The 27,525-nt window shown below is 48.4% G+C and overlaps 1 protein-coding gene across 4 annotated transcripts in view; it reads right to left on the bottom strand.

Moving 5' to 3' along the window:
- The window catches only part of CCDC88C (coiled-coil and HOOK domain protein 88C), a 622,549-nt gene that overhangs the window by 293,009 nt on the left and 302,015 nt on the right, over positions 1-27,525 (bottom strand). For all 4 annotated transcript variants that reach the window (XM_078660043.1, XM_078660044.1, XM_078660042.1 and 1 more), the window contains exon 5: positions 5,718-5,776. In XM_078660043.1, the coding sequence (XP_078516169.1) occupies positions 5,718-5,776 (59 nt within the window). The remainder of the gene's footprint in view (positions 1-5,717; positions 5,777-27,525) is intronic.

Here is a 27,525-nt window from a genome sequence, read left to right as displayed (position 1 = left end):
GGCACAACTGTCATCTGTGCTCTGGGCGACCCAGCTCATGAAAGCAATAATAGTTTATATTTGTTTTCTTCTGCAAATGACAATTTGAATGTTAACAGATTGAGGATAGAAGTGGTGCACATGCAAACTACTTTAAAATACATGACATTTATCAATTAGCAGATGTTATAATCCACACTCGTTAGTTAATGAAGAGGAGATGACAGGGGTAATCCGTGTTGCTAAAGAAGAGGTTGCTTTTAGTGCACACAGCCCACTCACTAATCGACTTTTTTTGCAGGCACAAGTCATGTTATGAGGAACTATGTAACAATAGTGTCGCAGTGTGTTTAGTACCTCGTGACGATGCAAAAGGTGAAAAATTGAAAAGATACAATAAGTTATATGAAACCATACATTTATGCTATATTTCAATAAAGACCAAAGAAAGGTTAGGAAAGGGCTCCAATGTGGGCCCAAGTTAGCTGCAGGAAGTGGAGCAGGCATTGGAGGATGCTGGTTTAGAGCTTCAATAATGTGAAAAACTAGAACCATCAACTGGCAAGAGAATAGTGAAACCCTGGAAGGGTGAAAGTCCATTAAGGGACAGGCAAACTGGCAAGAGAGAGAAAATGGATGGAGAACATAACGTATCATAACACATTTGTAAAGCGCACCTTCGGTCCCTGGCCATCTTTGCGCTTAAAAATAGGTGTTTATTGTCACTCAATTCAATGATACTCATCTGATCACTCTCAAACAGAGGAAAGGTTGAGTGAACCAGCCGGGATTTGAACTTGTGTCCATGAGGCAAACCACAGGTTTCTAGAGTCAAGTCAAGTCAAGTTAGAATTTGTATAGCGCACTACTCACCCAGAGGGTCTCAAGGCGCTTGAGAGAGGGGGGGAGCTTTACTTATCAAATATCCAAGTTTTTAGTTGTTTTCTGAAGGAGAGGTGGTTCTGTGTGAGGCGGAGATGGGTGGGGAGGGAATTCCAGGTCTTGGCCGCTAAGTAGGAGAAGGATCTTCCTCCCATGGTGGATCTTTGGATGCGTGGAATTGAGGCGAGGGCTTGATTGGACGATCGAAGTTGGCGGGTGGGGGTGTAGAAGGACAGGCGCGTGTTGAGGTATTCGGGTCCTAGATCGTAGAGGGCTTTGTGTGCGTTGGTGAGGAGGCGGAATGTTATTCTCTTGTTGACGGGGAGCCAGTGGAGGTCTTTCAGGTGATCGGAAATGTGAGCTTGGCGGGGGATGTCTAGGATGAGTCTGGCTGAGGCGTTTTGGATGCGTTGGAGTTTTTTCTGTAGTTTGGCTGTGGTGCCGGCGTAAAGGGTGTTTCCGTAGTCCAGTCGGCTTGTGACCAGTGCATGGGTGACCGTCTTTCTTGTTTCGGTGGGGATCCAGCGGAAGATTTTTTTGAGCATACGTAGGATGTTGAAGCATGATGATGAGACGGCGTTGACTTGTCTGGTCATTGATAGGGAGGAGTCCAGGATGAAGCCCAGGTTACGTGCGTGGTTCGTTGGTATGGGTGCGGTTCCCAGGGCCGGTGGCCACCATGAGTCGTCCCAGGCGCAGGCGGATGATCCTAGGATGAGGACTTCCGTTTAGTCCGAGTTTAATTTTAAACGGCTGTTCTTCATCCACTCAGCTACTTCTTTCATCCCTTCGTGTAGGTTGGTTTTGGCGGTGTTTGGGTCTTTGGTGAGGGATAGGATCAGCTGAGTGTCGTCTGCGTAAGAGATAATGTTGAGGTTGTGTTGGCGAGCAATGGATGCGAGGGGACTCATGTATACGTTGAAGAGGGTGGGACTGAGTGAAGATCCTTGGGGTACGCCGCAGATGACTTCGGTGGCCTCTGATCTAAAAGGGGGGAGGCGGACTCTCTGGGTTCTTCCGGAGAGGAACGAGATTATCCAGTCCAAGGCTTTTCCTTGTATTCCGACGTTGCTGAGGCGTTGTATAAGGGTGCTTTGACAGACTGTGTCGAAGGCTGCGGAGAGGTCAAGTAGGATTAGGGCAGCAGTTTCTCCGTTGTCCAGTAGAGTTCGAATGTCGTCTGTTGCTGCGATGAGGGCGGTCTCGGTGCTGTGTTTGGCTCGGAAGCCGGACTGTGAAGGGTCGAGGGATTTGTTGGATTCGAGGAAGGCGGCGAGTTGACTGTTGACGGCTTTCTCAGTGACTTTGGCAGGGAATGGGAGGAGCGAAATGGGGCGGTAGTTCTTAAGTTCGGTGGGGTCTGCTGTAGGTTTCTTCAGGAGGGCGCTGAGTTCGGCGTGTTTCCAGCTTTCCGGGAAGGTGGCGGAGTTGAGGGAGCAGTGGATGACGTCTCGGAGAAGGGGTGCGATAATGGAGTCTGCTTTGTTGAAAATGTGGTGGGGACATTGGTCGGTTGGCGATCCTGAGTGGATGGTGTTAATTAGGCGGATGGTGTCTTCCGTGGTGATTGGGTTCCAGGCGCAAAGGTTTTTAGAGGGGGGTTTTAGTTCGGAGGTAGATGGGGTGGGCTGGTTTCCAAAGCTGTTATGAATGTCAGCGATTTTGTTGTGGAAGAACGAGGCTAGAGAGTCGCAGAGGTCTTGGGAGGGAGTGATGTCGTTGTTGCCGGCGGTGGGGTTGGTAAACTCTTTGACGATGTTGAATAGTTCTTTGCTGTTGTGGGCGTTGTTGTCGAGTCGATCCTTGAATGCTGATTTCTTGGTGGATCGGATCAGTTGGTGGTGTTTGCGGGTGGCGTTCTTGAGGGTGGTCAGGTTGTCAGTGGTTGGGTTTTTTCGCCAGGCTTTCTCGAGGGTGCGACAGATCTTCTTGGATTTCTTAAGGTCATAATTGAACCAGGGGGCTTTTTTGCTGCCTTGCTTGATTAGTTGGTTTTTCAAGGGTGCTAATTCGTCAGCGCTGTGGGTGATCCATTGTGTGAGGTTGGTTACTGCTTGGTTTGGGTCCGATGATTTTGCAGGAGGGTTTTGGTGAAGCGATGTAAAGAGCTGGTCAGTGGTAATTTTATTCCAGTTTCTCCGGGGAATTGGTTGTGGGTGGTTGTGGGTCGTGGTCTTTTTGTAGTTGAAGTGCACGCAGCTGTGGTCCGTCCAATGGAGAGCTGTGGTGTGATTAAAAGAGATGTGCTTGCTGGAGGTGAAGATTGGGTCGAGCGTGTGCCCGGCAAAGTGGGTGGGGGTGTCAACAAGTTGTTTGAGTCCGAGATTGGCGAGGTTGTCTAAAAGGGTGGTGGTGTTTTTGTCATTGATCTTTTCCAGGTGGAAGTTGAGGTCTCCCAGTAGAATGTAGTCCTCGGAGGGGAGGGCGTGAGGGCTGATGAAGTCTGTGAAGTCTTCGCTGAATTGTGTGCGGGGTCCGGGTGGTCTATAGATGAGGGTGCCTCTGAGTGTGGTGTTAGGGTCGGTGTGAATCTGGAAGTGAAGGTGTTCGGCGGTTGTGAGGTTGTCATCGGAACTGGTCGTGATGCGGATGGTGTTCTTATGAACGATGGCGATTCCTCCTCCTGTTTGGTTGATGCGGTCCTTTCGGATGATCTTGTAGCCGTCCGGGATGGCTATGGCGATGTCGGGCGCTGATGAGGCGTTCATCCAGGTTTCTGTAAGAAAGGCGACGTCCGGCGATGTGGTGTCGAGTAGGTTCCAAAGTTCAATGGCGTGTCTGTGGACAGAGCGGGTGTTGAGTAGGATGCACTTCAGGTGGTTAGTGTCGGAGCTCTGTTTGAAGTCTGTGGATTTGGTGTGGGTCCTTATGCAGTCGAACTTGCAGGAGTGGCAGGTGAAGGATCCATGGGTGTGTCCTGGGGCGGCTTGGTAGCAGTTTGGGAGTCAGCCGGGGTTAAGTGCTAAGAGGGTAGCGGCGTCGTACGTTACGCGGGTGGAGAGGATTTAGCGGGGGCCAGAGGTCTGGCGCTGGGCGCGGTTCAGGCGCGGATGGGCGTAGACGGGCTTACCTTCGGCGTGCATGGGGCGCGCCCGCTGCGCGTGAACGCTGCGCGTCTGTTGCTCTGACATATGTGGATAGTGGAGGGGGGCGGGCGAGGGAGGAGCAGCTGGGAGGCGGGAGCGGGGTGGAGAGACGGGCTATGAGGCACAACAACAACAAAATGGCAGCAGAAAAGAAAGCGAAACAGGGCGAGACTGGGGCACAATCTGTGGTGACTCCTAAATATGGGCAGAGGCGCAATCGGGCACAAATAACTTTAAAAGCAATGCGAACAGTGCAATAACATGTAGGTTTGCGCTACCAGGCAGCTACAAATGACAATGCGAGCAATACAAATGACAATGAGAGCAATGCAAAGGCACTATAGTGCTACGAAATCACAAACAATAACGAAATAGCGCAAATGATAATGGCAGCAAAGCGAGCGAAGCGCAGAACAACTATCAGCAGCGGTGATCAGGATGAGCTTGAAAGCGCTATGATAACAAAAGCCTTGGGAGCGAGGGGAGCGACCGCTTCTGAGCGAGTCAGGAGGGTCACAGCGCAGGAACAGACCGGACGGTCTACAGCTATCTGTGGAAGGGAGGAGCAGCTGGGAGGCGGGAGCGGGGTGGAGAGACGGGCTATGAGGCACAACAACAACAAAATGGCAGCAGAAAAGAAAGCGAAACAGGGCGAGACTGGGGCACAATCTGTGGTGACTCCTAGATATGGGCAGAGGCGCAATCGGGCACAAATAACTTTAAAAGCAATGCGAACAGTGCAATAACATGTAGGTTCGCGCTACCAGGCAGCTACAAATGACAATGCGAGCAATACAAATGACAATGAGAGCAATGCAAAGGCACTATAGTGCTACGAAATCACAAACAATAACAACGAAATAGCGCAAATGATAATGGCAGCAAAGCGAGCGAAGCACAGATCAACTATCAGCAGCGGTGATCAGGATGAGCTTGAAAGCGCTACGATACCAAAAGCCTTGGGAGCGAGGGGAGCGACCGCTTCTGAGCGAGTCAGGAGGGTCACCTTAGAGTGGGTGCATTAGTCCACAAGGCCACCAGACCCAACACACTGGTGTGAGATCAAGTGTCAGTTTCGTGAATCCACTGTTCAGACTGAAAAATGTAATGTCAGCTGGACACTGAGACAGATGGAACTTAATCAAGGGTGTGGGATGAACAAAGGATCAAGTGAGGGGAGATGAGGGCACAGATTATATTGTGGCGGGTTTCAGATGGGGAGATTAGACATAGATAAAGGATGAAGCAGCATGCCTGCAATAAACCCCATCACAGGCCTGATAGATTCTAATGACTATTTTGTTAACGCACAACACAAACTGAATGGATTCTTGTAATTCAGTAACATTTATTACCCAACTCGTCTTTTTGCTACTATTGTGCAGAGTGGCCTTGGGATTTCAACCCCTGACCGGTACTTTACAGACGGTGTGGCCCCTCAACCTACTGAGCTGTGCTCTCAGCTTGGCTGGCAGGAAACTAGGCAGGTAGCTCGGTGTTACCATAGTAAAGAAGGACCCGGATTCGATATTTATTCTTCATATAGACTCTGGTATGCAGAGTTGAGGAATGTCCCACTGTAGACAAAAATATACAATCCTGCTCCACTTGTTTGGTCTATTAAGATTAGGTAAGTGTCTCCTTAGTGCTTTTTGCTGCGCCTCAACTGGTATCTGATGGAAAACTTTCATCTCCTAACTTCGGACCTCCTGGCAAAGTATACAAACAAGGGCAGATGAGAAGACCAAAAAGACTGTGATGCAAACTCACCTGCACAGCACAGCCCAGCATCAGCAACAGCACTTTCTTCATTTCCTCCATACTTTTACCTGAAGGTTAAAGAGACAAAAGCAATGGTGGAATCAGCTCCAAAAGGCTGCGATGGTCATATTTTAAGTAAACAAATTTCTACGATGGATTTAAAGGCCTACGGGGAGTTTAATACAAAAAATTGGTAACAATTCTAACCCCGGTCGCGCTAGGCATCCTTGTGCTAGCAGAGGCAGACCGTGTGTATTCAACCCATCCACAACTCTAGCAGCAGCCTTTACTTTAAAGTTAAAAGAAGTCAGTTCTAGTCTAGCGAATCACTGCTTACCCTACGCAAGAAAAAATGTCACCTCACTAAAGAAGAACAAAAACATCCAGTTAATGTGCCAACTGCATCCAAACAGGGGAAAACAGAAGGGGAAACCTTTCAGGGGCTTATTAAGACTTTTGGAACAAGCACACCTAGGTGGGTAACAATCACTCAAGACCCAGACTCCTACACATACAGAATGATGGGAGCACGGCAGCACAACTTATCTGGGATGATACATGGGGTGGGCTCCTGAGCTCTTAGTCTACCTGGTCCACTCCCACAGTCCAAGAAAATTATAGGGGTCCATCTAATTTGAGGGCCCTCGTCTTCCATACCGTCCCTAGAACAAAGTGGCTATGAGTTCTTCTCCAGGATTCTTACTAAGCAACCAAGATGTTAGCCACAAATACCAGAGGCAATACACATTCAGAACATAGGCAGGGGGTAGCCAGGCCCACACTAATCAACAGTTTTGGTAGCCGTACTACAGTGACGGAACATGCTTATCCGCTTGCTTTTCTCCTCCAGGAGTTCTAGGCACTGTGCCACAGATCTCAGCCGCTCCATCTCTCAGGACGATAGGGGAAGCAGGGACACCCATCAGCCGTTCAGGATAGGACTAGAGCGCCCATTTCCTACCACTGGGCTGTCCCCGTATTCTGCTTCCATCATGCCTGTGAGAGTTCTCAGCATCTTCCTTCTCAGATGCCTCGTTCTTGCACTGCTGTCTTTCAGTTTTATTACATTTTATTATATGAATGGACATTTATATAGCACAGCATTTCCTAATGACTTGGCCTTTTGGGGCTTTGTTCAGACATCTGTCAGTATGGGTTATTGAAGGTTTGGGAGTGTTTTTAAAGGAAGTGTTGGGTCTTATGACCTTCCCATCTAAACCATCTGTAGTGTGCAGAGAGAGCAGTGTCTGTGTGGTGACGTACACTGCATATTCAGGTTGGAGGCTTCCCCTAAGGGGTGACAGCTATCATTGTTGGCGTCTAGTTGGATCTTGATCCACAAAACTCTCGTGAGTAGTAGGGAATTCTGTACTTTAGTGACAATTTGTCATCACAGGTTACTGTATTGTTGTGTTTCAGCTAGATGGTCTAAACTGTCAAGTTGTTTCTGGAGGATGTTATTAAAGACCAGGAACGTGAACAGTTGCTCTTGGGTCCTAATGCCTCTGCCCTTATTGAATGACGGTGGGTTGCTTGCTGTGGTTAGGTTTAGCCTTTAGTTCCCTCGTCCCAGGGTTTCATTTCCCCAATGTAAACAACTACAGGGAGTAAGGTGACAGGGTTCGAGATGTGATACTTTCTTCTGAAGGCTCTTGTACATGTTCTGGACTGGAAGTTTGAAGTTGTAGGAGGCTGCGCCTCAGGGGTTTCTTGAAAATGGTTGCTGTGCACTACAACATACAGGTGAAGTGGACCATGTTTCACGATACGTTTCTGTGGAAAGGATGTGGTTATTGGGTTGCCATCTAGTTCTGTGCGAAACCTAAACTCACCATCATGGGGAGATCTGTGGTTGGGCTTTGTATTTATCATTAGTTACAAAATAAGGATTTGGGTCGGGTTCGAACATCCGAGTTGAGGTTTGCATTGGTCAGAGACTGGTGTGTACCGATCTAGAGTGAGTAATGGGGAGAAATTGCGTTGGTATGTCAATCAATCAATCAATCATAACATTTGTATAGCGCACAACTTACCCGGGAGGGTCTCAAGGAGCTTGGGGGAAGGGGTCTGCTATTGCTCGAACAGCCAGGTCTTGAGTTGTCTCCTGAAGGCGAGATGGTCCTGGGTCAGCCGAAGGTGGATGGGGAGGGAGTTCCATGTCTTGGCCGCCAGGTAGGAGAAGGATCTGCCTCCGACGGTGGCTCTTCGGATGCGTGGTACGGCGGCGAGGGCGAGGCTTGTAGAACGTAGCTGGCGGGTGGGCGTGTAGAAGGTCAGGCGGTCGTTGAGGTACTTGGGGCCCAGGTCGTGGAGAGATTTGTGTGCGTGGGTGAGGAGCCTGAACGTGATCCTCTTGCTGACGGGGAGCCAGTGCAGGTCCCTCAGGTGGCCGGAGATGTGGCTGCGTCGGGGGATGTCCAGGATGAGTCGGGCGGAGGCGTTCTGGATGCGTTGGAGTCTTTTCTGTAGCTTGGCTGTGGTTCCGGCGTAGAGGGTGTTTCCGTAGTCCAGTCGGCTGGTGACGAGTGCCTGGGTGACCGTCTTCCTGGTTTCGGTCGGGATCCATCGGAAAATCTTGCGGAGCATGCGTAGGGTGTTGAAGCATGATGAGGAGACGGCGTTGACTTGTCTGGTCATCGAGAGGGAGGAGTCCAGGATGAAGCCCAGGTTGCGTGCGTGGTCTGTTGGCTTGGGAGTGGTGCCCAGGGCGGGGGGCCACCAGGAGTGGTCCCAGGCGGAGGGCGATGGTCCCAGGATGATGACTTCCGTCTTGTCCGAGTTCAGTTTCAGGCGGCTGTTCTTCATCCACTCGGCGACGTCTTTCATCCCTTCGTGTAGGCTGGTTCTGGCGGTGTCGGGGTCTCTGGTGAGGGAGAGGATCAGCTGGGTGTCGTCGGCGTAGGAGATGATGTTGAGGTTGTGTTGGCGTGCGATGGCTGCAAGAGGTCTCGTGTAGACGTTGAAGAGGGTGGGGATGAGTGATGATCCTTGCGGTACGCCACAGATGACTTCGGTGGCCTCGATCGAAACGGGGGGAGGCGGACTCTCTGTGTTCTTCCGGCGAGGAACGAGATGATCCACTCCAGTGCCTTCTCTTGGATACCGATGTTGCTGAGGCGTTGAACTAGGGTGCGGTGGCAGACAGTGTTGAATGCTGCGGAGAGGTCCAGGAGGATGAGGGCCGCTGTTTCCCCGTTGTCGAGCAGGGCTCGGATGTCGTCGGTGGCTGCGATGTGGGCGGTCTCGGTGCTGTGGTTGGCTCTGAAGCCGGACTGCGAGGGGTTGAGGGATCCGTTAGTCTCGAGGAAGGCGGCAAGCTGTCTGTTGACGGTCTTCTCGATGACTTTGGCAGGAAAAGGGAGGAGCGAGAAGGGGCGGAAGTTCTTGAGGTCGGTGGGGTCCGCTGTTGGTTTTTTCAGTAGGGCGCTGAGCTCGGCATGCTTCCAGCTCTCCGGGAAGGTGGCGGTGTTGAAGGAGGTGTTGATGATGTTCCGGAGTTGGGGTGCGATGGTGGAGTCGGCTTTGTTGAAGACGTGGTGGGGGCAGGGGTCTGTTGGAGGGAATGTAGGGTGTGTTGTGCGATTGGCGAGGAGGATAGGGCAGGGACTGCAGTCAGAGGGGTGGATGGTTAAGATTGCTATCTAGGTGTGTTGGTTAATCTTATTAGTCAATGTGGTGCTGTCTATGGTTGTGCTGGGTGTGATATTAGGGGTGGCGGGGGTGGGTTGGATGGTTGAGCAGGGCTTCTAAGTTGCATTATGGGGAGTTTCTGAGATGTTGGTTAAGGAGTGGGCTTCTTGGTGGGGGAAGTGAGGTGCGCAGTATGGTCTGTAGTAGAGTGGACTGGGCTGGAATTGTGAAGCTGAGCGCTATAGAGCGTGGCAATGAGTCTTTCTCGGAGTTCTTTGATTCAGTGCCCTTTGGAAGATGTAGTGTACTCTTGTGAGCTACTGAATATAAACTGTGGCTTCTACCGGGGAGGTAAATGTGTTAATGTGACCATAGGTTGTGTTGTGTTGAGCGGTGTGCAGTGCGTGGAGGGTAGGGCGCATGTTGGTATGAAGATGAGCATCTGGTCTGCTACTCTGCTGATTGAATACCATGTTGCCGTTTCTACTACGAGCGGTAGTTCAGTGCCCTGCCGTGATATGAAGGGGTGCATGGGTTGGGGGGGGGGGGGGCTGCACAGCATGGATGGTCGTGGGACGCTGCAGATAAAGGGAGATTGTATTGTGTGTAATGTGATATAATTTGTGGGCGGTGTAATTGAACATAGTGCGGCTGCAGGGAAGATCCCGATAGCCATCTAAACTGTGCTGGACAGATGTGAGGATTGCCATCGCAAATAATTTATGATTATATGTGTGGTAGGTCAGGAACTGGTGGCTAATTAGCATGCACTAAATCTTTCACTTCATTTAGCGGTGCTGTAAACATCACCGGCACTTCTTCCAATGAAAGAGCATTTTACTTCCGAAGGAAGGCTTGTGTCATGTTGCTGCAGCATGCCAGTGAGAGTAGAGTGAAATAAGCGGCGTGATACTCACGCAGCTCTCCAGCACAGCAGCCTCCTTTTGTCTGCAACATTCCAAATTCCCATTGAGGTTTTGGTAATAGGAGTTCAGATGCACTCATTCTGAATCCCCCTCCTTCAGGCACTCTTCTCTGCCTACTTTTCTTTATAATATCCGGGTAAGTCGGTAACTGCATTTTAATTGGGTGGTTTCTCTGGGCATCGCCAAGCCACAGACAGCTTAACCTAGAAATAGGCTTCGAGAAAAAAGCCCCGGCTAGCTTGTGGCTTGTCTGGCAACATTTTATCCCAAACGATGAAACATAAATAACAGATCTACTTTCTTAACCAAACGAACGTGTTAATGACATCTTCATTCATAGTAAAGCCTACATGTGCTCGTACACAACACCCTGAAAAGCAAGACGCCGGTTGCGTATTCATGGAGCGGCGGGGATCGCCCTTTTTACGCATCAGCAGAAAGGTCGTGGCAGAGGTCATCCTGCGAGAGTCATGGCGTAGAGGGGGCAGAGGGGGCAGAGGGGACAGCGGGGGCTGCCGGCCGATCAATGGCTGTCACTCACCAGCAGATATCTGCGGTAGGCAACCTCGGGCGCGCCTGCAACTGGGGCAGCACTGGCCGAGAGAGCAAGTGGCACAACTGGTAAACGGAAGGGGGGCCCCAGGGGGAGTAATTATGAGACTCAGACAGACGCCGTGGGGAGGGGGTGGGGGGCTTCGGACGGAGGATGCCGTGGCGAGGGCTCAGTGACGCGCCTTGAGCACGGAGACTAAACCCCCAGTGCAAATAGATTTAACAAAACACAGAAAACATGAGAACAAAGTGAGTTCCAACAAATAGACCTCGGTGGGGGCAGGAATACTTTTTTTATTACTAGTTTAATAAAGCATAACCGATAACCCAAGTTCAATTTTTTTTAATATAAATTGCAACAGAAGGTGGGCGATCTGCGTGTAGCTCGCCCATGTCACTAAATATAACTGAGCCACACCCGATGCCCGCACAAGGAATGGCCAATGGGCTGGGTTAATGCAACATATTTTGTCTGTCCATGCTGAATAATCTATATGCTGATTAATCTATATACAGTGAGTCTACATAATGTGACTATCGTGAAAACCTGTCATGGATCAGAATCATCGTTGAACATTCAACGAAAAAAAATCTTCAAAAAGGGAAGATGCGCTAGAGATGCCCGCTGAGCCAGATCTAGCAGCTGTGGAGTGTGAACGTTCTATGAGGTAAAAAAATGTGATGATGCGCAGGTCAAGTTTTTGCTTTACGTTGTTAGAAGGCATGACAATGGGATACGCGGGCAGCCGTGTATTTTTAGGAACGCCTCGCCGTTCGTGGCAGGTGTCATGCGCCGAGATGTAATCTGCTGCAAGGGATGGAGCCCTTTTGTGTTTATTTAGCAATGCGCAGCGATGACGTCACGGTTACACGCGTCAGTATCTCTGAGGAGCACTCGTACAGGACTCGGTGTACTGTTTTGTCATTAGCGGACACCGTGTACCTTTAAGTACGGTTATTACTTTGACAAATAAATAGAACTAAGTGCTGGGCCCAACGCATTTTCTTAGAAGTTTGCTGCTGGCGAAAAGATTGCCAACTTGATTTATTTCACACCACCCTACACTTCCCGTCTGCATCACTGGTGAAGATTATCTCCTCCTCACCCCCCCCCCCCCCCCCTTATCCCTCAGTCAATATTTTTCTATATTTCTGTTACTCTCTTTTCCGTCATTCACACTCTTGGTTGTGATCAAACTCTGATGATGACAAATAAGTACCCCCCCCCCCCCCCTCCGGCATCAACAAGGACTTAATACCCAATACTCGAGGTAGCACATTCCATATGAAACACATGCTGTGGCCACTGTTAATTGCTACATTTGATTACGAAATCTAGTTACAGGCCTGGATATGCCACAGTTTCTCTTTTTGGCATTTTATAAATGATTTCCTTCTTTTATCCTTCCAGATATTAACACTGCTTCAAATATATATATATTTTTAATATAGTTCTTGATATTGTAGAAGGGATGGAGGTGGGATTCCTAACAGCACACACATTTCAGGGATGACGCAGCTGAGGTATAAGGAACCAGACAGGTTTAATCTAGTGTGGCATCAGTGCCAGAACTCGTGTCTGTTGGCTCTAAAGGCAGCCGCCCACATCCCCTCTCACACGTGGGTACAAAAGTTGTACCGTAACTACGAAGCTTGTGCAATAAAGGCATTTTTTGAGGATCCATTTCTGCCGCTCACACAGACCTTCCCAATGCCCATCTTAAGAAGGGGTGGTGTTATTAGCAGCAATGGTTCAGCCCAGCAAAAAGCCATTCATTTCAATAGCTCGGTGTAGTGATGGAAACATCAATTCAGCTAATTTGCATGGACTGAAGTTGAGACATACAGCAAGCAGCTCACTTCCTGCACAGATCCCGAAACCCACACGTGCTTCAGACAATCAAGCCCAGATGTGAGACAGACCAGAAGATAGAACAGGAAAGGGTACGTAAATCAGCTGGATGTGAACATAGCTCAGGCAATGCACCCAGAAACATAATGCAGATGGGCTTTACGGTCAACGGTGCAGTGGCACCAGGGTTCAAAGGCCCACTGCACCCCAGTTACTAACATACCAGGGACCCATTTACCCTACTGCAGCCAAGGCCTCCGGATGCCTTGGTGGGCTACTGGTTGAGCGCATTTCTACTTTTGTTTCCCTTTTGTCGATATTAATCTGTAGCGCAGCAGGGGAGGGAGGTTTGGTGCCTGGGGACATTGCGAGTACAGTATAGCACAATCCAATCTCTTTGCTGTAATCCAGGAGTAAATTATGCATGGATTTGTGGGATGCGACAGCGGCGAACTGGAGTTTGGCTAATCAATAAGGAGCGCTGGCTCAGCATCCTATTTTAATTCAAGGCTTTCTGACCTAAATTCCTACCCTTGCTCAGGTTTAAAACTGACTGATCTCTAAAACTGAGAGAGCGAAAACTAGGCCATTTCACAGGGTCCGGGTCCCTCTGCAGACATCGTTTGGAAGATCACCACATAGGATACAGAAAGAAGCAGTAATGTCGGCTATTTCAAGTTAAAGCAATACGTCGCAGTGCATAGGCTGATGAATCAATTAATCAGAAATCCACAAAAAATGCACTTAGTTCTGTGCTGGTCATAATTTACTCGGAGCTTAATTTGAGCCGGCGGTTTCCGGTGCTGGGCGCCGGCACTTAATTGTCAACACCGGAGCTTGACGGTCTGCCACAAGGTGGCGCTGTGAGGCTAATTTAGAGACTGCAACAACAGTTAATTATTAATTCAATATACATTATAAGTGCCTATTACGTGATGCCCAAGCCATTATGTGATGCCCAAGCCATTCTTATAGCTTTGGGGACCTGGAATAGTTCTGTCACACTTGTTAGAGTGTGATGGTTAGTAGTTGTGTTGTTACTATCACTGGCAGCATGGGAGAGGCAATGTGTGGTGCAAGCTGCAGTGGCCTCCTGACAGCCTGGTACCGCTCACCATCACTGTTCCCCACTCCCATATTGTGCTAAGCAACAAGATTAAGATTCACGTAGTTGCCAAACGGCATGGCAGGGACACCATGCACATTTTGGATGTGGGCCTTTCAAAATTCCTGTCACTTATAACCAAGGCCACTGGAATTTTGGGATAACACTATGGTGTTTCCCCGTAAATGTAAATTTGCTGGACATGTTCCCCTGTCTGTTGCACAATTTACAGATTTCCACAACAAGTTGTTTCTTGCTCAAACAGATTAAAAATTACTATGAGACACAATGCAATCGTGGTGCAATATAGTGACAGGCAACTGCAAACTCTGCTGGTTTTTGTATTCAGGTGCTAATGGTACTAATTAGGCAAAACTGTTGCCCAGACAGTAGTAAAGTCTCAATTTAGTTAACAGGGGGGAGGGCTTTTGTCTGCATCATAAAGAAAAAGCCTTCATTTTAAAATGCAATTCAAACTGTGTTAAATAATTATTTCTTTGTCATGGAAATGTTTTGCTTCATTATTAATGCAAATTTATGTCGCACCACAGACACTGTTCTTAGAATATTCATTATTTCAAGAGAACACTCAGAGTAAATTAAAATATACAAAGTTCTGCTTTTCTTTTTAAGGGCGGATGCCTTCAACTTTACAGGGCCTCATAGCAAGACACCTATTATATTTATGTAACAGACAGTATCATTTTGCAGGGCTCTTTACTAATGTGAAGATGTGCTCCTTAAATTGTGTCACTGTACGCGGGGACGATGCATTGATTTATCTGTACGATGGACAGAGATTTTCATTTGGTAACAATGACGATGCTGGACAAATTTGGCACATACTCTGGTCTGAAGTTGAACTGGGCAAGGAAATGGCTGCTCCTTCTTGGAAGTTTATTGGTAACTGGCCAAGAGGCTCTGGCACATGTAGGCCCCAAATGGAATCCAGATACACTCCAGTACCTAGGAGTCTACGTACATCATTTGGGACGAGGACAACAAATAAGGAAACTAGGCGCAACAATAGTTAGTTCATGTGAAAATCATTACCGCTCTCTCCAGTGAGCGTGGTGGCAATCGCTAAAATGATAGTCCTGCCTACACTACTGTACCGCTTTGTAGCATAACCTAACGGGAGATTAGCCACACTTTATAAATCCTGATTGATTGGCATTCCCAGTTGCCTGGGAGTTTTTTTTACTGGATTTAATAGTATATTATCTGATACGGGGAACCGGAAGAAAACTGATGGATCTACGTAAATGGTACAACACAATGGACAAGGGGCAACGGAGTGTCCCACACTATGAATTTACAGCAGCACGACTGCAACGGCCAATGTAATGGTTACCTCTGGCTCATAGCCCATGAGAGGGTGCATACAAAGGAGAGTCATTGGGGGGACGAGAGATCATGGACTGGTTAATGAGACCTCCACAATAGGATAAGCAACCAGGTGGAAAATTAGCCAGGGTTGCAAAATATTGCTGGCATAAATATGTACAATCAGAGGGGGACATCGCAGCTTATGTCCTGAATCTACCATTGTGGGCAGACCAAACTTTACCGAGCTATGATTTAGACCCCACGGTCCTACAAAAACTACTTGAACTAGGCATTCTTTTTACCATCATCACCTCACTTACCTCCGCAGATCAGTAGGTTCACCACCCAACACAATACACAACACCGCGATCAGTGCTCAAAGCACCAACATTGACCAAATAATCTATTACTTAAATACACGCTCCTCAGTGAAACACCAAACGGAGATCTTCCATTTATTAGACTCTGAATCTCCAGATAATCTTCTGCTGACAGAAACATGGCTAACAGAGGAGCCCTCCCCAGAACTACTCGCTGCACTGCCCGACAATTATTACATAATTAAAAATAATCGACCTCCTAGTAAATCAAGTGGCAACACAGCTGCATTAATTAAGAGTCATCTTAAGTTTTCTAAACTAACCTCCTTCAATATCCCTGCGGTAGACAATCTCAAATATTCAAACTGGCATCTCCTTCTCCCCCCCCTCATTTGCTCCCTCATCGGCTGACCCCAGAATATATGCAGCACCTCCCTCAGTTTTTCCACAAATGAATCTCCCCCTTTTGCGTTGACCACGCTAATATCCTACTGGTAGGAGACTTCAATTACTGGGCAAATAACGACAAGGGAGGACATCCATCCTCTGATCTCTCTGATTATCTTAGTAACTTAAATCTCAAGCAACACGTTTGCTCCCACTCACACCAAAGGCCACATACTGGATTAAGTCTGGACTTACCACTGACCAGCCTCACAGTGTCCCCATGCGCATGATCATACATCTTCTTATTAAAATCTCTGTTACAGGACTATCTCCACAAAAACCTCCACTCCATTTTGGACATCTCTCCAGGAGCTAGTCACGAGTTGATCTAAACTCCTTTTGCAACTCACACTACACCCGATTCGGACAATGACATCGACCAGCAAGGAAAGGCAATACCCGACTGTCTTACATAAGCCAGCAACATCCATGCACCACTTCGAAGATTAAAACAGACCAGGTGCCACAAAGCTACATCGCAACAAACTTAAATGATGGAAGAGCTACGCCACAGGGGATAAGATGTTCTACCTACAACACTACAAACAATATAGGAGATGACATGCAAGCGGAAGTTGACAACAGCTTTGCCCAGGAGCTGATGCTGATACTACTCGATCGGTCAGTGACTTTCAAGACTGTGGACCAGAACCTTTTGGCTCACCTTGCTGAGGGGCCTGGCGCTCAAATGGATTACCTCCTTCTTAAGAGACAACTTCCAGTTTGTTTGTCTCACCCCAAGCCCTTCTAGACTGCAGAGTCCCGCAGGGATCAGCCCACCTCTTTAACATACATTGGCCCCCTAGATTATACTCCTAAAACATTAATTGTACCATATACAACTACGATGACGACATGCAATTACTCTTCAATTTAGATAACTACCCTAAATACAAAGAGCACTTCCACTCTAGAATGAAGTTTACCCGAGACTGGATGAACAGCAATCACCTGAAGTTAAACGAAAAACAGAAGTCATTTGCATCAAAAATAAATAAGCTTGAATACTGAACTGAATCCGTCTGGCTGCCCGAGCTGGGAAGCCCCTCCAATACCTAAAAAAAGAAGTAAAAAGTTGTGAGGTGATTATTGACACTGAACAATTTATGATGCCCCAAAGTGGTTCAGTAATCTCTTCATCTTTCCTAATGCTACGAAAATTTAAAAAAAGCAAAATGTCTCACCTTAGAGGCCCTTGTTCTATCTAGGTTGGATTACGCCAACTCCCTATATGTTGGCCTGCCCAGATGCCTCATCAGAATGCTCCAAACTGTCCAGAACCAGGATGCCCATTTAATTAATAAACAACCCAAACGATGCCACATCACCCCCTGATGGAAGACCTCCACTGGCAGCCTGTGGAACAAAGAACGACCTTCAAGGTCGGCTGAATCCTTTTCAAATCCCTCTACAACAATAACCCTATCTTCATCACTTCCAGAATCCAGAAATACACTACTAAACGTTCCCTATGACCTGGCCATATGAACCTCATATCCGTTCCCCACTTCAAGAAAAAGACTGGGTGGCGCCAGATTCTCAGTCTTCATCCACAAACTCTGGAAATCCTTCCCCCTAGAGAAAATGTTGGCATCTTGCTACCTGGAATTCAGGAAATCATTAAAAACCTGGCTATTTAGACAAGCATACAACTAACACTCTGCCTATCTGTATCTACCTCCCTGACCCCTCCATAGTGCCATGAAACCGATCGGTGTATGCGCACTTTATAAACATCAGTAACATAACAAGATGCCAGACCACTATAACATTAAGACATGAATGGAGGCAGGTTTGATCACCATGGGGACCATGTATGTCCACAGGCTACTGTAAGCCTGTTAGGAGATAGAAACATAATACGATATTGTGGTTGGGTCAATTCCTGACCTATTATGCATTAATAGTGACTAGATCGGCCACATGGGTACTGGACCATATGGAGCCAGAAATGGCTGAGGTACTGCACTTACTCCTCAGTCATGGAATAGGCCAGAGAGCAGTTACAATGACATATAGGACACTAACCACCAAATACTCAGTACCCAGAGAGAAGTGGAGGTGTCAACAGACAAACAATGGGACACCGCTTTAACAAGGGTTAAAAAGGTACCAATAAATTCTCACCTCAAATGCACCCAATTTAGTTATTTACATCAGTCCTACCTCACTCCCAAACAGCTTATTCATATGTTCCAGGGGTAAATACAAAATGCCCATGATATCCATGTCCCGAAGCTGACTTTTACCTCATGTCATGGTCTTGCATGGAAATCAAAACTTTTGAACTGAAACAATAGCCCTGGCGGCAGAAACAGCTGGCAAACCTTTGACAGTAGATACAATTTTCTGTCTGCTGGGGGTGATGGCACGCACTAAATAAAATATAAAAGGATGTTTAGCTGGGGCCTCATAATAATCACCCAATGTACTGTATAATGTGCAGGCTTCAACTTTTTAACAAGGGAATTTTATCGTTGATAGCTTTTACCAATGTTTTTATTGTATAAAATGTATTCTTTTATGGTGAGAATTTTACCGAATAAAGATTTATACTACTACTATAAAAATATAAATGCCACAAAATGTATAGACCTAACCAGGGTTGGATTGGGATCAAAAATCGGCCCGGGCACACCAAAGAAAAGTGGCCCACATTTGTATATTGCCTTTCTGCAAAACACTGACTCAGCGAAGTTGTATGAAAAGAAAGTGGGTGGGGGACATGTTTTATTAACTTCACTTACATAAAAAATATGCACAGATGAGTTCACACTGCTGAGCCATACATGAATGCAAGTGAGACCACTTCTGCTCAGGCCCCCTGCTCCTGCTCAATCAGCATACATTAATGGGCCGGCCCAGAGAGAGAACGTGAGTGACACCTCTGCCCATCTGCCTCCAGAAAGGCCACTCAGGCACCCACTGGGCTGCTGGCGGCATCCTAACAGCACACACAGCCCCCAGGCTGCACCAAAAAGCAGCCCACAGCTAGAACTCGGCTACCGGCCCTTCGGCCATTTCCCAAGTGCCCGCCTTACCAATCCGACCCTGGACCTAACCCATGTCCTGACCAAGAGAGAGATAGCAATGGCCTGGAATTCCCCTGGGACTCCCCTGTTGAGTACATGGCTGGGGGAGTGTAAGTAAATGGGCCATGGCGGAGGTGGGTCTGTGGTCAACTCTATCGGATAGAGGGGGAAAGGGTCACCCAGGGAAGCACGGGATAAATAATGGAGGCGACCAAAAGCCAAGACAGGGGGGCTGGGTGAGGGACCCACTCCTGATGTAGACAGAGTGGAGGAGACCTGGGAACGAAGCGTGGCACAGGACTGTGAAGAATAAAATTACACCACTACACCACCAGTTAGACTTCAAAATGTTAAAATGGTTACCATGTTCAGAGGTTTAAACCCAACATGAACGTGTAGCCGACATGACACAGATAACACTGATATGCACACCAAATGACAAGTGGTTCACAGGTACCTTGGATCAAGGAGGTCAAAGAATAAAGAGGCCATGTGCGAAAACGTATGTGCCGCATGTGCAAAAATATATGCGCCAAAAATAAAAGCATTGCGATGAATACCTTTCTATGTATTTCGATACTGTAAAGCATAAAAGCAATAAAGAACCACTTGGTAAAAATACAAAAAAAGCTAAGAGCTGCTTTCTTTGCCCAACTGTGGAAGCAGAACAAACCCAAAAATGAAGATCGGTTCTAAAACATAATTGAGACGAAGAATAAAATAGACACACCTTTTATCACAAGAAATTGAACATTTCGGCTTGTTTTCTGCTTTGTCAATAATACGTTGTTTAAAACAAGCCTACATTAGGCATATTTTATAACACACTACCTTACTCTTAAGAGTTCGAATCTAAAGTGTTAACAAAACATTCCTCGTGGGTGAGCAACATTTTCTGGTGATTGTGTTTCAATCCATCCTTTAAGAAACCTTTGCTCTGTATGGCGTTTGGGATTCCTTTTCTGTCATTGTGCTAAAAACTGGCAAATAGCAAGATAATACCGCCACAGAATGCGACCCATAGTTTGCCTTTTGTTGGCAGGGGAGAGGTGTGGCGCAGTGTCTGGAGCAGCACATACTGGAGGGAGGGTCAAGTTGGATCCCGGCACTGGTGGCAGCTCAGCTGGGCACCATGTGACTCTGGGCAATAGCTCACTTAATCTCCCTGACCCTTAGGGGCGATTAGTTCGCGCTCTACAAATACCGGATTTATTTATTTATATGGCAATTGATTTGGTTAACCTGCCACACATCATTTGACTTTCATCAGCCTGCTGCATGTTTGGCCCTCAGTCCCATAATTCCAGGGGCCTTGGCTGCAATGGAGAATTTTTGGTTATGGGTGCTCTGCCCGGCCTTCAGCTATATAAAAGGTCTTGACTAAACTCAAAGTGCCGCTCATCGCCCTGTGCAAAAGTGGTGGAAGAATTACCATAGGTCATGGAATCCATTACTCGGTCATCCACTATACAAGGCTAAAGGTATTTGTATACCCGAAAGGCAGTGAGCCGGAGAGAAAATTTGGTAGCCATCACTGCATTTTGTATGGGGCTTCTCATCATTGTGTTGCGCAAAAGGCTGGCAGGTGGCGAAGAAAGATTCATGACTTGAATTCCTACATAAGTGGAGGGTTTCTTCCCAAGCAGTTTCACAACAAAAATAAGACAGATAGTGAATTAAAAATAAATTGTCTTAAAGTGCTAAGGGCCAAGTAATTGGAGGATCTATGCAATGTAAATACCACGCAACATAACAACAAAATAAAGGGAGCATTTTAGGGTCCACCCTTCCTATAGCCTCTTGGAAATCATTGCTTCTGTACTGCCTTTTTTTTTTCTTTAACAGGTGTGCCTGTACACAATGTGACATGCTGTTAGAAAGTTTGACAGTGATAATTACTAAACCATAGCTGCCAAGGTTGCAGATTGCCATGTGTGACATTTTTATAACATCAGTCAAATTATGAGTGACATTTCAACGACTAAGAGTGACACTTATTCGTGAACAAAAATATCTGAAATTACAACCCTTTGTGCAACAAATAACTCCAAGAACTTATTAAAACTTCTGCAGAGCACCAGAAATGGAATCAAGGGCACTAACCCTAGTGCTACCTCCTCATGCATGTGCCCCGCGGCGCTGTGTCTCTGACAAGTTACAACATAATAAACAACATAACTGCACTACACAGTATCAGTCACGGCTCTGCCTGGCGCGCAGCTTTGGCCAAAGTACACTTACTTTATATGCATTTCAGACTGATATGTCTCTGCGGAGAACCCCCACCACATCACTGCTGCTGGTAAAAACACATTTTATTTTTTCCATAGTGCTTCTATAATACTTCAAAAGTACCTAATTTGACTGTGTTCAAATGGTGCGTTTTTACAGTGCTACTGGTTTAGTGTTTTCCCCAGAACAGCATCCTTAGTTATATTATTTCTGAGGGGTCTTTGGGGTGAAGCTACTACCAGATCCGAGGGTGGGCTGTCTGACAGTACTCTTTCCCCTAAAACATGCGCTAAGTCCTCACACAGAGCAGCCCCTGTCAACCAGTAAACCCCGGGGAGCAGCTATCATTGGTCTAAGAGGGTGGGTTGCACTAGAGCCTTGGCAGTGCACTCTGGTTACACCAGGGAGTGCACCTCACGTGGCACCAGCCATTCATCAGTCAGCCTAGCTCTATTGGGTGATGGATGCCTTTGGGTCAGAGGTGCAGGGAGTTTGCGGATCATGAAATGCCTCTCAGACGAGACCGCAGCCAATTACTAGAACAAGGTCAACCATTAGTCAGTATGCACCAGACAGCCGTCCCCCCCCCGCTGACAGCAGCTCCTCTCAGCAGACAACAACTCATGTCAGCAAGGAATAGCAGCCCCACCCAGAAGACAGCAGCCTAGCTCAGCAGACAGCAATCCCACCCAGGAGACAGCAGCCGAGCTGACAGCAGCCCCACCCAGACGACAGCAGCCCAGCTCAGCCCACAGCAGCCCAGCTCAGCCCACAGCAGCCCAGCTCAGCCCACAGCAGCCCAGCTCAGCCCACAGCAGCCCAGCTCAGCCCACAGCAGCCCAGCTCAGCCCACAGCAGCCCAGCTCAGCCCACAGCAGCCCAGCTCAGCCCACAGCAGCCCCGCTCAGCCCACAGCAGCCCCGCTCAGCCGACAGCAGCCCCGCTCAGCCGACAGCAGGCCCGCTCAGCCGACAGCAGGCCCGCTCAGCCGACAGCAGGCCCGCTCAGCCGACAGCAGCCCCGCTCAGCCGACAGCAGCCCAGCTCAGCCGACAGCAGCCCAGCTCAGCCGACAGCAGCCCAGCTCAGCCGACAGCAGCCCAGCTCAGCCGACAGCAGCCCAGCTCAGCCGACAGCAGCCCAGCTCAGCCGACAGCAGCCCAGCTCAGCCGACAGCAGCCCCGCTCAGCCGACAGCAGCCCCGCTCAGCCGACAGCAGCCCCGCTCAGCCGACAGCAGCCCCGCTCAGCCGACAGCAGCCCCGCTCAGCCGACAGCAGCCCCGCTCAGCCGACAGCAGCCCCGCTCAGCCGACAGCAGCCCCGCTCAGCAGCCCCGCTCAGCAGCCCCGCTCAGCAGCCCCGCTCAGCAGCCCCGCTCAGCAGACAGCAGCCCCGCTCAGCAGACAGCAGCCCCGCTCAGCAGACAGCAGCCCCGCTCAGCAGACAGCAGCCCCGCACAGAAGACAGCAGCCCCGCACAGAAGACAGCAGCCCCGCACAGAAGACAGCAGCCCCGCACAGAAGACAGCAGCCCCGCACAGAAGACAGCAGCCCCGCACAGAAGACAGCAGCCCCGCACAGAAGACAGCAGCCCCGCACAGAAGACAGCAGCCCCGCACAGAAGACAGCAGCCCCGCACAGAAGACAGCAGCCCCGCACAGAAGACAGCAGCCCCGCACAGAAGACAGCAGCCCCGCACAGAAGACAGCAGTCCGGCACAGAAGACAGCAGCCCCGCACAGAAGACAGCAGCCCCGCACAGAAGACAGCAGCCCCACACAGAAGACAGCAGCCCCACACAGAAGACAGCAACCCCAACCAGAAGACCGCAGCCCCAACCAGAAGACAGCAGCCCCAACCAGAAGACAGCAGCCCCAACCAGAAGACAGCAGCCCCAACCAGAAGACAGCAGCCCCAACCAGAAGACAGCAGCCCCAACCAGAAGACAGCAGCCCCAACCAGAAGACAGCAGCCCCAACCAGAAGTCAGCAGCCCCAACCAGAAGTCAGCAGCCTCAACCAGAAGACAGCAGCCCCAACCAGAAGACAGCAGCCCCAACCAGAAGACAGCAGCCCCAACCAGAAGACAGCAGCCCCAACCAGAAGACAGCAGCCCCAACCAGAAGACAGCAGCCTCAACCAGAAGACAGCAGCCTCAACCAGAAGACAGCAGCCCCAACCAGAAGACAGCCCCACACAGAAGACAGCAGCCCCACACAGAAGACAGCAGCCCCACACAGAAGACAGCAGCCCCACACAGAAGACAGCAGCCCCACACAGAAGACAGCAACCCCAACCAGAAGACAGCAGCCCCAACCAGAAGACAGCAGCCCCAACCAGAAGACAGCAGCCCCAACCAGAAGACAGCAGCCCCAACCAGATGACAGCAGCCTCAACCAGAAGACAGCAGCCCCAACCAGAAGACAGCAGCCCCAACCAGAAGACAGCAGCCCCAACCAGAAGACAGCAGCCCCACACAGAAGACAGCAGCCCCACACAGAAGACAGCAGCCCCACACAGAAGACAGCAACCCCAACCAGAAGACAGCAGCCCCAACCAGAAGACAGCAGCCCCAACCAGAAGACAGCAGCCCCAACCAGAAGACAGCAGCCCCAACCAGATGACAGCAGCCTCAACCAGAAGACAGCAGCCCCAACCAGAAGACAGCAGCCCCAACCAGAAGACAGCAGCCCCAACCAGAAGACAGCAGCCCCAACCAGAAGACAGCAGCCCCAACCAGAAGACAGCAGCCCCAACCAGAAGACAGAAGTTAACTCCAACACGCATGTCCCCACTCAGTCAGAAGTCTCATTAATGAATCATGTTTTATGATGCTACCACAACTCTGACTCTACTGTGCACCGTAAGTAAGCCATAATGCACATTTCTGCACTTTGTCAGAGCGTCTACCTGATATACAATCTTCCAGAATAATCTTCTGACTGATTTCTCAATTTCTTTCATATATCTTTTTCTATTTCCTCTCCACTCGTCCTTACAGGGTACCAACCCCCTACCTACAATTAGCCTCCATCACCTGATATTTATTCTAATGTGCTTCTGAGCAATTCTTTGTCATTGTCTCATTCAAATCTCTATCTAGGCTATCTGCCCATAGCGTTTCCCGGTCACATATTCAATTTAGTCCCTTATTCCTATTTTTACTCACTTTTCTTTTTTGTTATAATTTCCCTGGAAAACAAAATAAGACAATGTCAAACAAAAATGCTTCCCTGGAGCTCCCCTTTGATGCAAACCTCCCAGTGAGTGAGCAGCCTCACTGAATAGTCCCTCCCTCCGACAGCAGCCACAGTGAAGCAACAATCCACCCAGACTGCAGCCCCTATTAGTAAAGTATCCTAAGCCCACCCCCAGTCTCCATCAATCAACAGCTCATCCATCACGTGGCTGTGCGCTCCGCCAGGCAGCTGTCACCCGAGAGGGCAGCAGCTTCTCCCACCCACCCCCATATAGGACAGCTACTCCTCCATCACTAAGCATCCTTCTTTAGTACCAGGCATCAGTTCAGAACTAAGATGATAATATGGCAAAGTGAACAAAGACTAGACATTGTATGGGGGTGGGGGGAGATCACTGATTGAAGGTCAGTCTGACCCAAACTGCTTCCTACCGTCTGCCTGAAAGCAGAGCTACTACTTTTTACCTTCTTCCTATATTATTCACGGTAAACTCTGTCTTGTACAGAGCTCTGCTGCACGTTTCCGCTGACATCACACTATAAAAGCCGCGCACAGCTGATGGGTAACAACGAGAAAAATCCTCAAGCCTCAGAAATTATTAACAGACACCCACAGATCGATGCTTAAAATTTAGCCTCCTTACGGGAAAAGGAACCAAAATATGGGTAACTGAATGAGACTCTGGTTTGGTGTAACCCCAGCACTATTTCCGAAGTTATAGATCTCCCCATGCGACCATACCGATGGTAGATTGTGTGGTATGCAAATGTCACTAATATAACATAACTTACACAGATGCAATACAAAGCATTTCATATTGTATTCATTTCCCAACTGAGGGTGCTGTTGGGCGATTCTACACACATATATATATATATATATAGATAGAGGGAGAGAGAGAGAGAGAGAGAGAGAGAGAGAGAACAAACGAAACAGAGCGAGATAGAGCATTACATAAATTACACAAATCTTTTGTTTCACACAGTTGCACATTTCCAGGTCAAGGAGAGCAAGTGATTTCCCTGAATTACACAATTATCAAGCAAGCGTCGAAGCTGGGATTATAATCTATGTCCCAGGATCCAAAGTAAAAGACACACAAATGATGGACGGAATGCAGGACAAATCAAACATGCAGCCCTTCAAAAGATCTGGGTTACATCCATTGTTCTTTTGCTCACCATACCACCCTAGCTTAGAACCAGCCATATGCAAATCAGTCTTGACCCTGCTACTCTTGGCCAAACGGCCAAGCTAAGTCCTCCTTGGACCAGAAACAATCCTCCTGGGACCAAATCTCTTGACTGCGGGTGCGTGGTTGAAAAGTTTCAGCACTCCGTCCATCATCTTGTTGTGTTTGCTATGTTCGCCCAAAGTGACCAAGGCTATGCCCAGACGTGGGTCCCTTCCTTGCTGTGCTACTGGATTCAAGCTAGCCTGGCTGATGAGGGGTGACACCCTGAAACCAGTTCCAGGATGCCTGTTTCCGGTCCAGGGAAGACCTGGCCTGGTAGTTTGGGCTGGACTGTTCCCATGAGGAGCAGGGTCAAGACTAACTTGCATATGGCTGGGTCCAAACTGGGGTGGCATAGTGCAAAAAAGAAAAATGGATTCAACCCAGATCGCTTGACTGAGGGCGAGTGGCTAAAAAGTTTCAGCACCCCATCCATCATCTAGCTGTGTTTGCTATGTTCGCCCAAAGTGGCCAAGTGTATGCCCAGATGCAGGTCCCTTGCTCACTGTGCCACTGGATTCAAGCTAACCTGGCTAATGAGGGGTGGTATCCCAGAAACCAGTCCCGAGAGGACATGGCCTGGCAGTTCGGGCTAGACTGTTCTCATGAGGAGCAGGGACAAGACTGATTTGCACATGGCTGGATCCATACTGGGGTGGCATAGTGAGCTAAAAAACAATGGATTCAACCCAGATCTCTTGACTGGGGGGGTAAGTGGTTGAAAAGTTTCAGCACGCTGCCTATCATGTTGTTGTGTTTGCTATGTTCGCCCTAAGTAGCCACGGGTATGCCCAGATGTGGGTCTTTTGCTTGCTGTGCCACTTGATTCAACTAGCCTGACTGATGAGTGATACCCCGAAAACAGTGCCAGGATACTTGTTTCTGGTCCAGGGAGGACCTGGCTTGGCAGTTTGGGCTGGACTGTTCCCATGAGGAGCAGGGTCAAGACTGATTTACATATGGCTGGGTCCAAACTGGGCTGGCATAATGGGCAAAATAACAATGATGGGTTCAACCCAGATCTCTTGACTGGGGGTGAGTAGTTAATATGTTTCAGCACTTCACCCATCATCTTGTGTTTGCCAGGATCCAACATGTATAGCTTAGCCACTGGAAAGCTCCTCATTCACTGAAGTAAGAAGCATTTCTTCATACCTGACCACTAAATGCAAAGTCTAATCTGGGCTTCCTCTGTGCTTTGGGGTGAAAGGGACAATTAAACCAGTAATATCAGACCAGGAACCTGACTGAAAATGGTCCAAAGGAAAAAAAAAGTTTGATTTAGCACCTTCCCTACAACGCATGGAAATGAACCCACCAATGATATTGAAAAAGGTCAGACCTTTTCATATCACTAAATGCAGAGCTACTAGCAACCTCAATGGAGTCTGTAGATGGAGGAGACCTAGACTCAGACAAAGATGAGGCAAGAGCAAAGGGATGCGTTAAACAAGGAAGGGAAGACATGGGTTGTAGAGAGATGTACCATCTTTATTAAACACTACAGAAAAAAAGTAGTTAATAAAAAGTGACTGACAACAAGCACACACAACCAAGTAGCAAAAGCCACACTTACTTTTTTACATACTTTACATTTATAATCAGTAGTCATGATGGTTAAACAATGAGGCTCACAGATGCTTCCCCTACAGCTGCCCCTATTTGATGCCCTTGCACACAAGACAACTTTGCGTCCTGTTATCGCAGCCTGCCACTTACTCCACATTCTAGATATTGCAGCTTAAGCCAGAGTCACAATAAAAGGTAACCTGAACACAAGATTACTGCCTCAATTCCACCTTTTCTACTCTTCACCCATACTGCGAGACTCAAGAATATGACATCTCAAGTGCCTCTCATTGGGTATGTGGCTCACACCTTGAGAGTAATCTCACACTTGTGCATCTTCCAAGGCCCCGTTGAGTATAATGGACTTGCTGCTTACATTAAGATTGTTCTTT

This window comes from Lissotriton helveticus, chromosome 9 (assembly GCF_964261635.1).
Source record: "Lissotriton helveticus chromosome 9, aLisHel1.1, whole genome shotgun sequence".
NCBI lineage: Eukaryota > Metazoa > Chordata > Amphibia > Caudata > Salamandridae > Lissotriton > Lissotriton helveticus.
The sequence above is the reverse complement of the archived record's forward strand: the minus strand, read 5'-3'. Positions and strand labels throughout refer to the sequence as shown.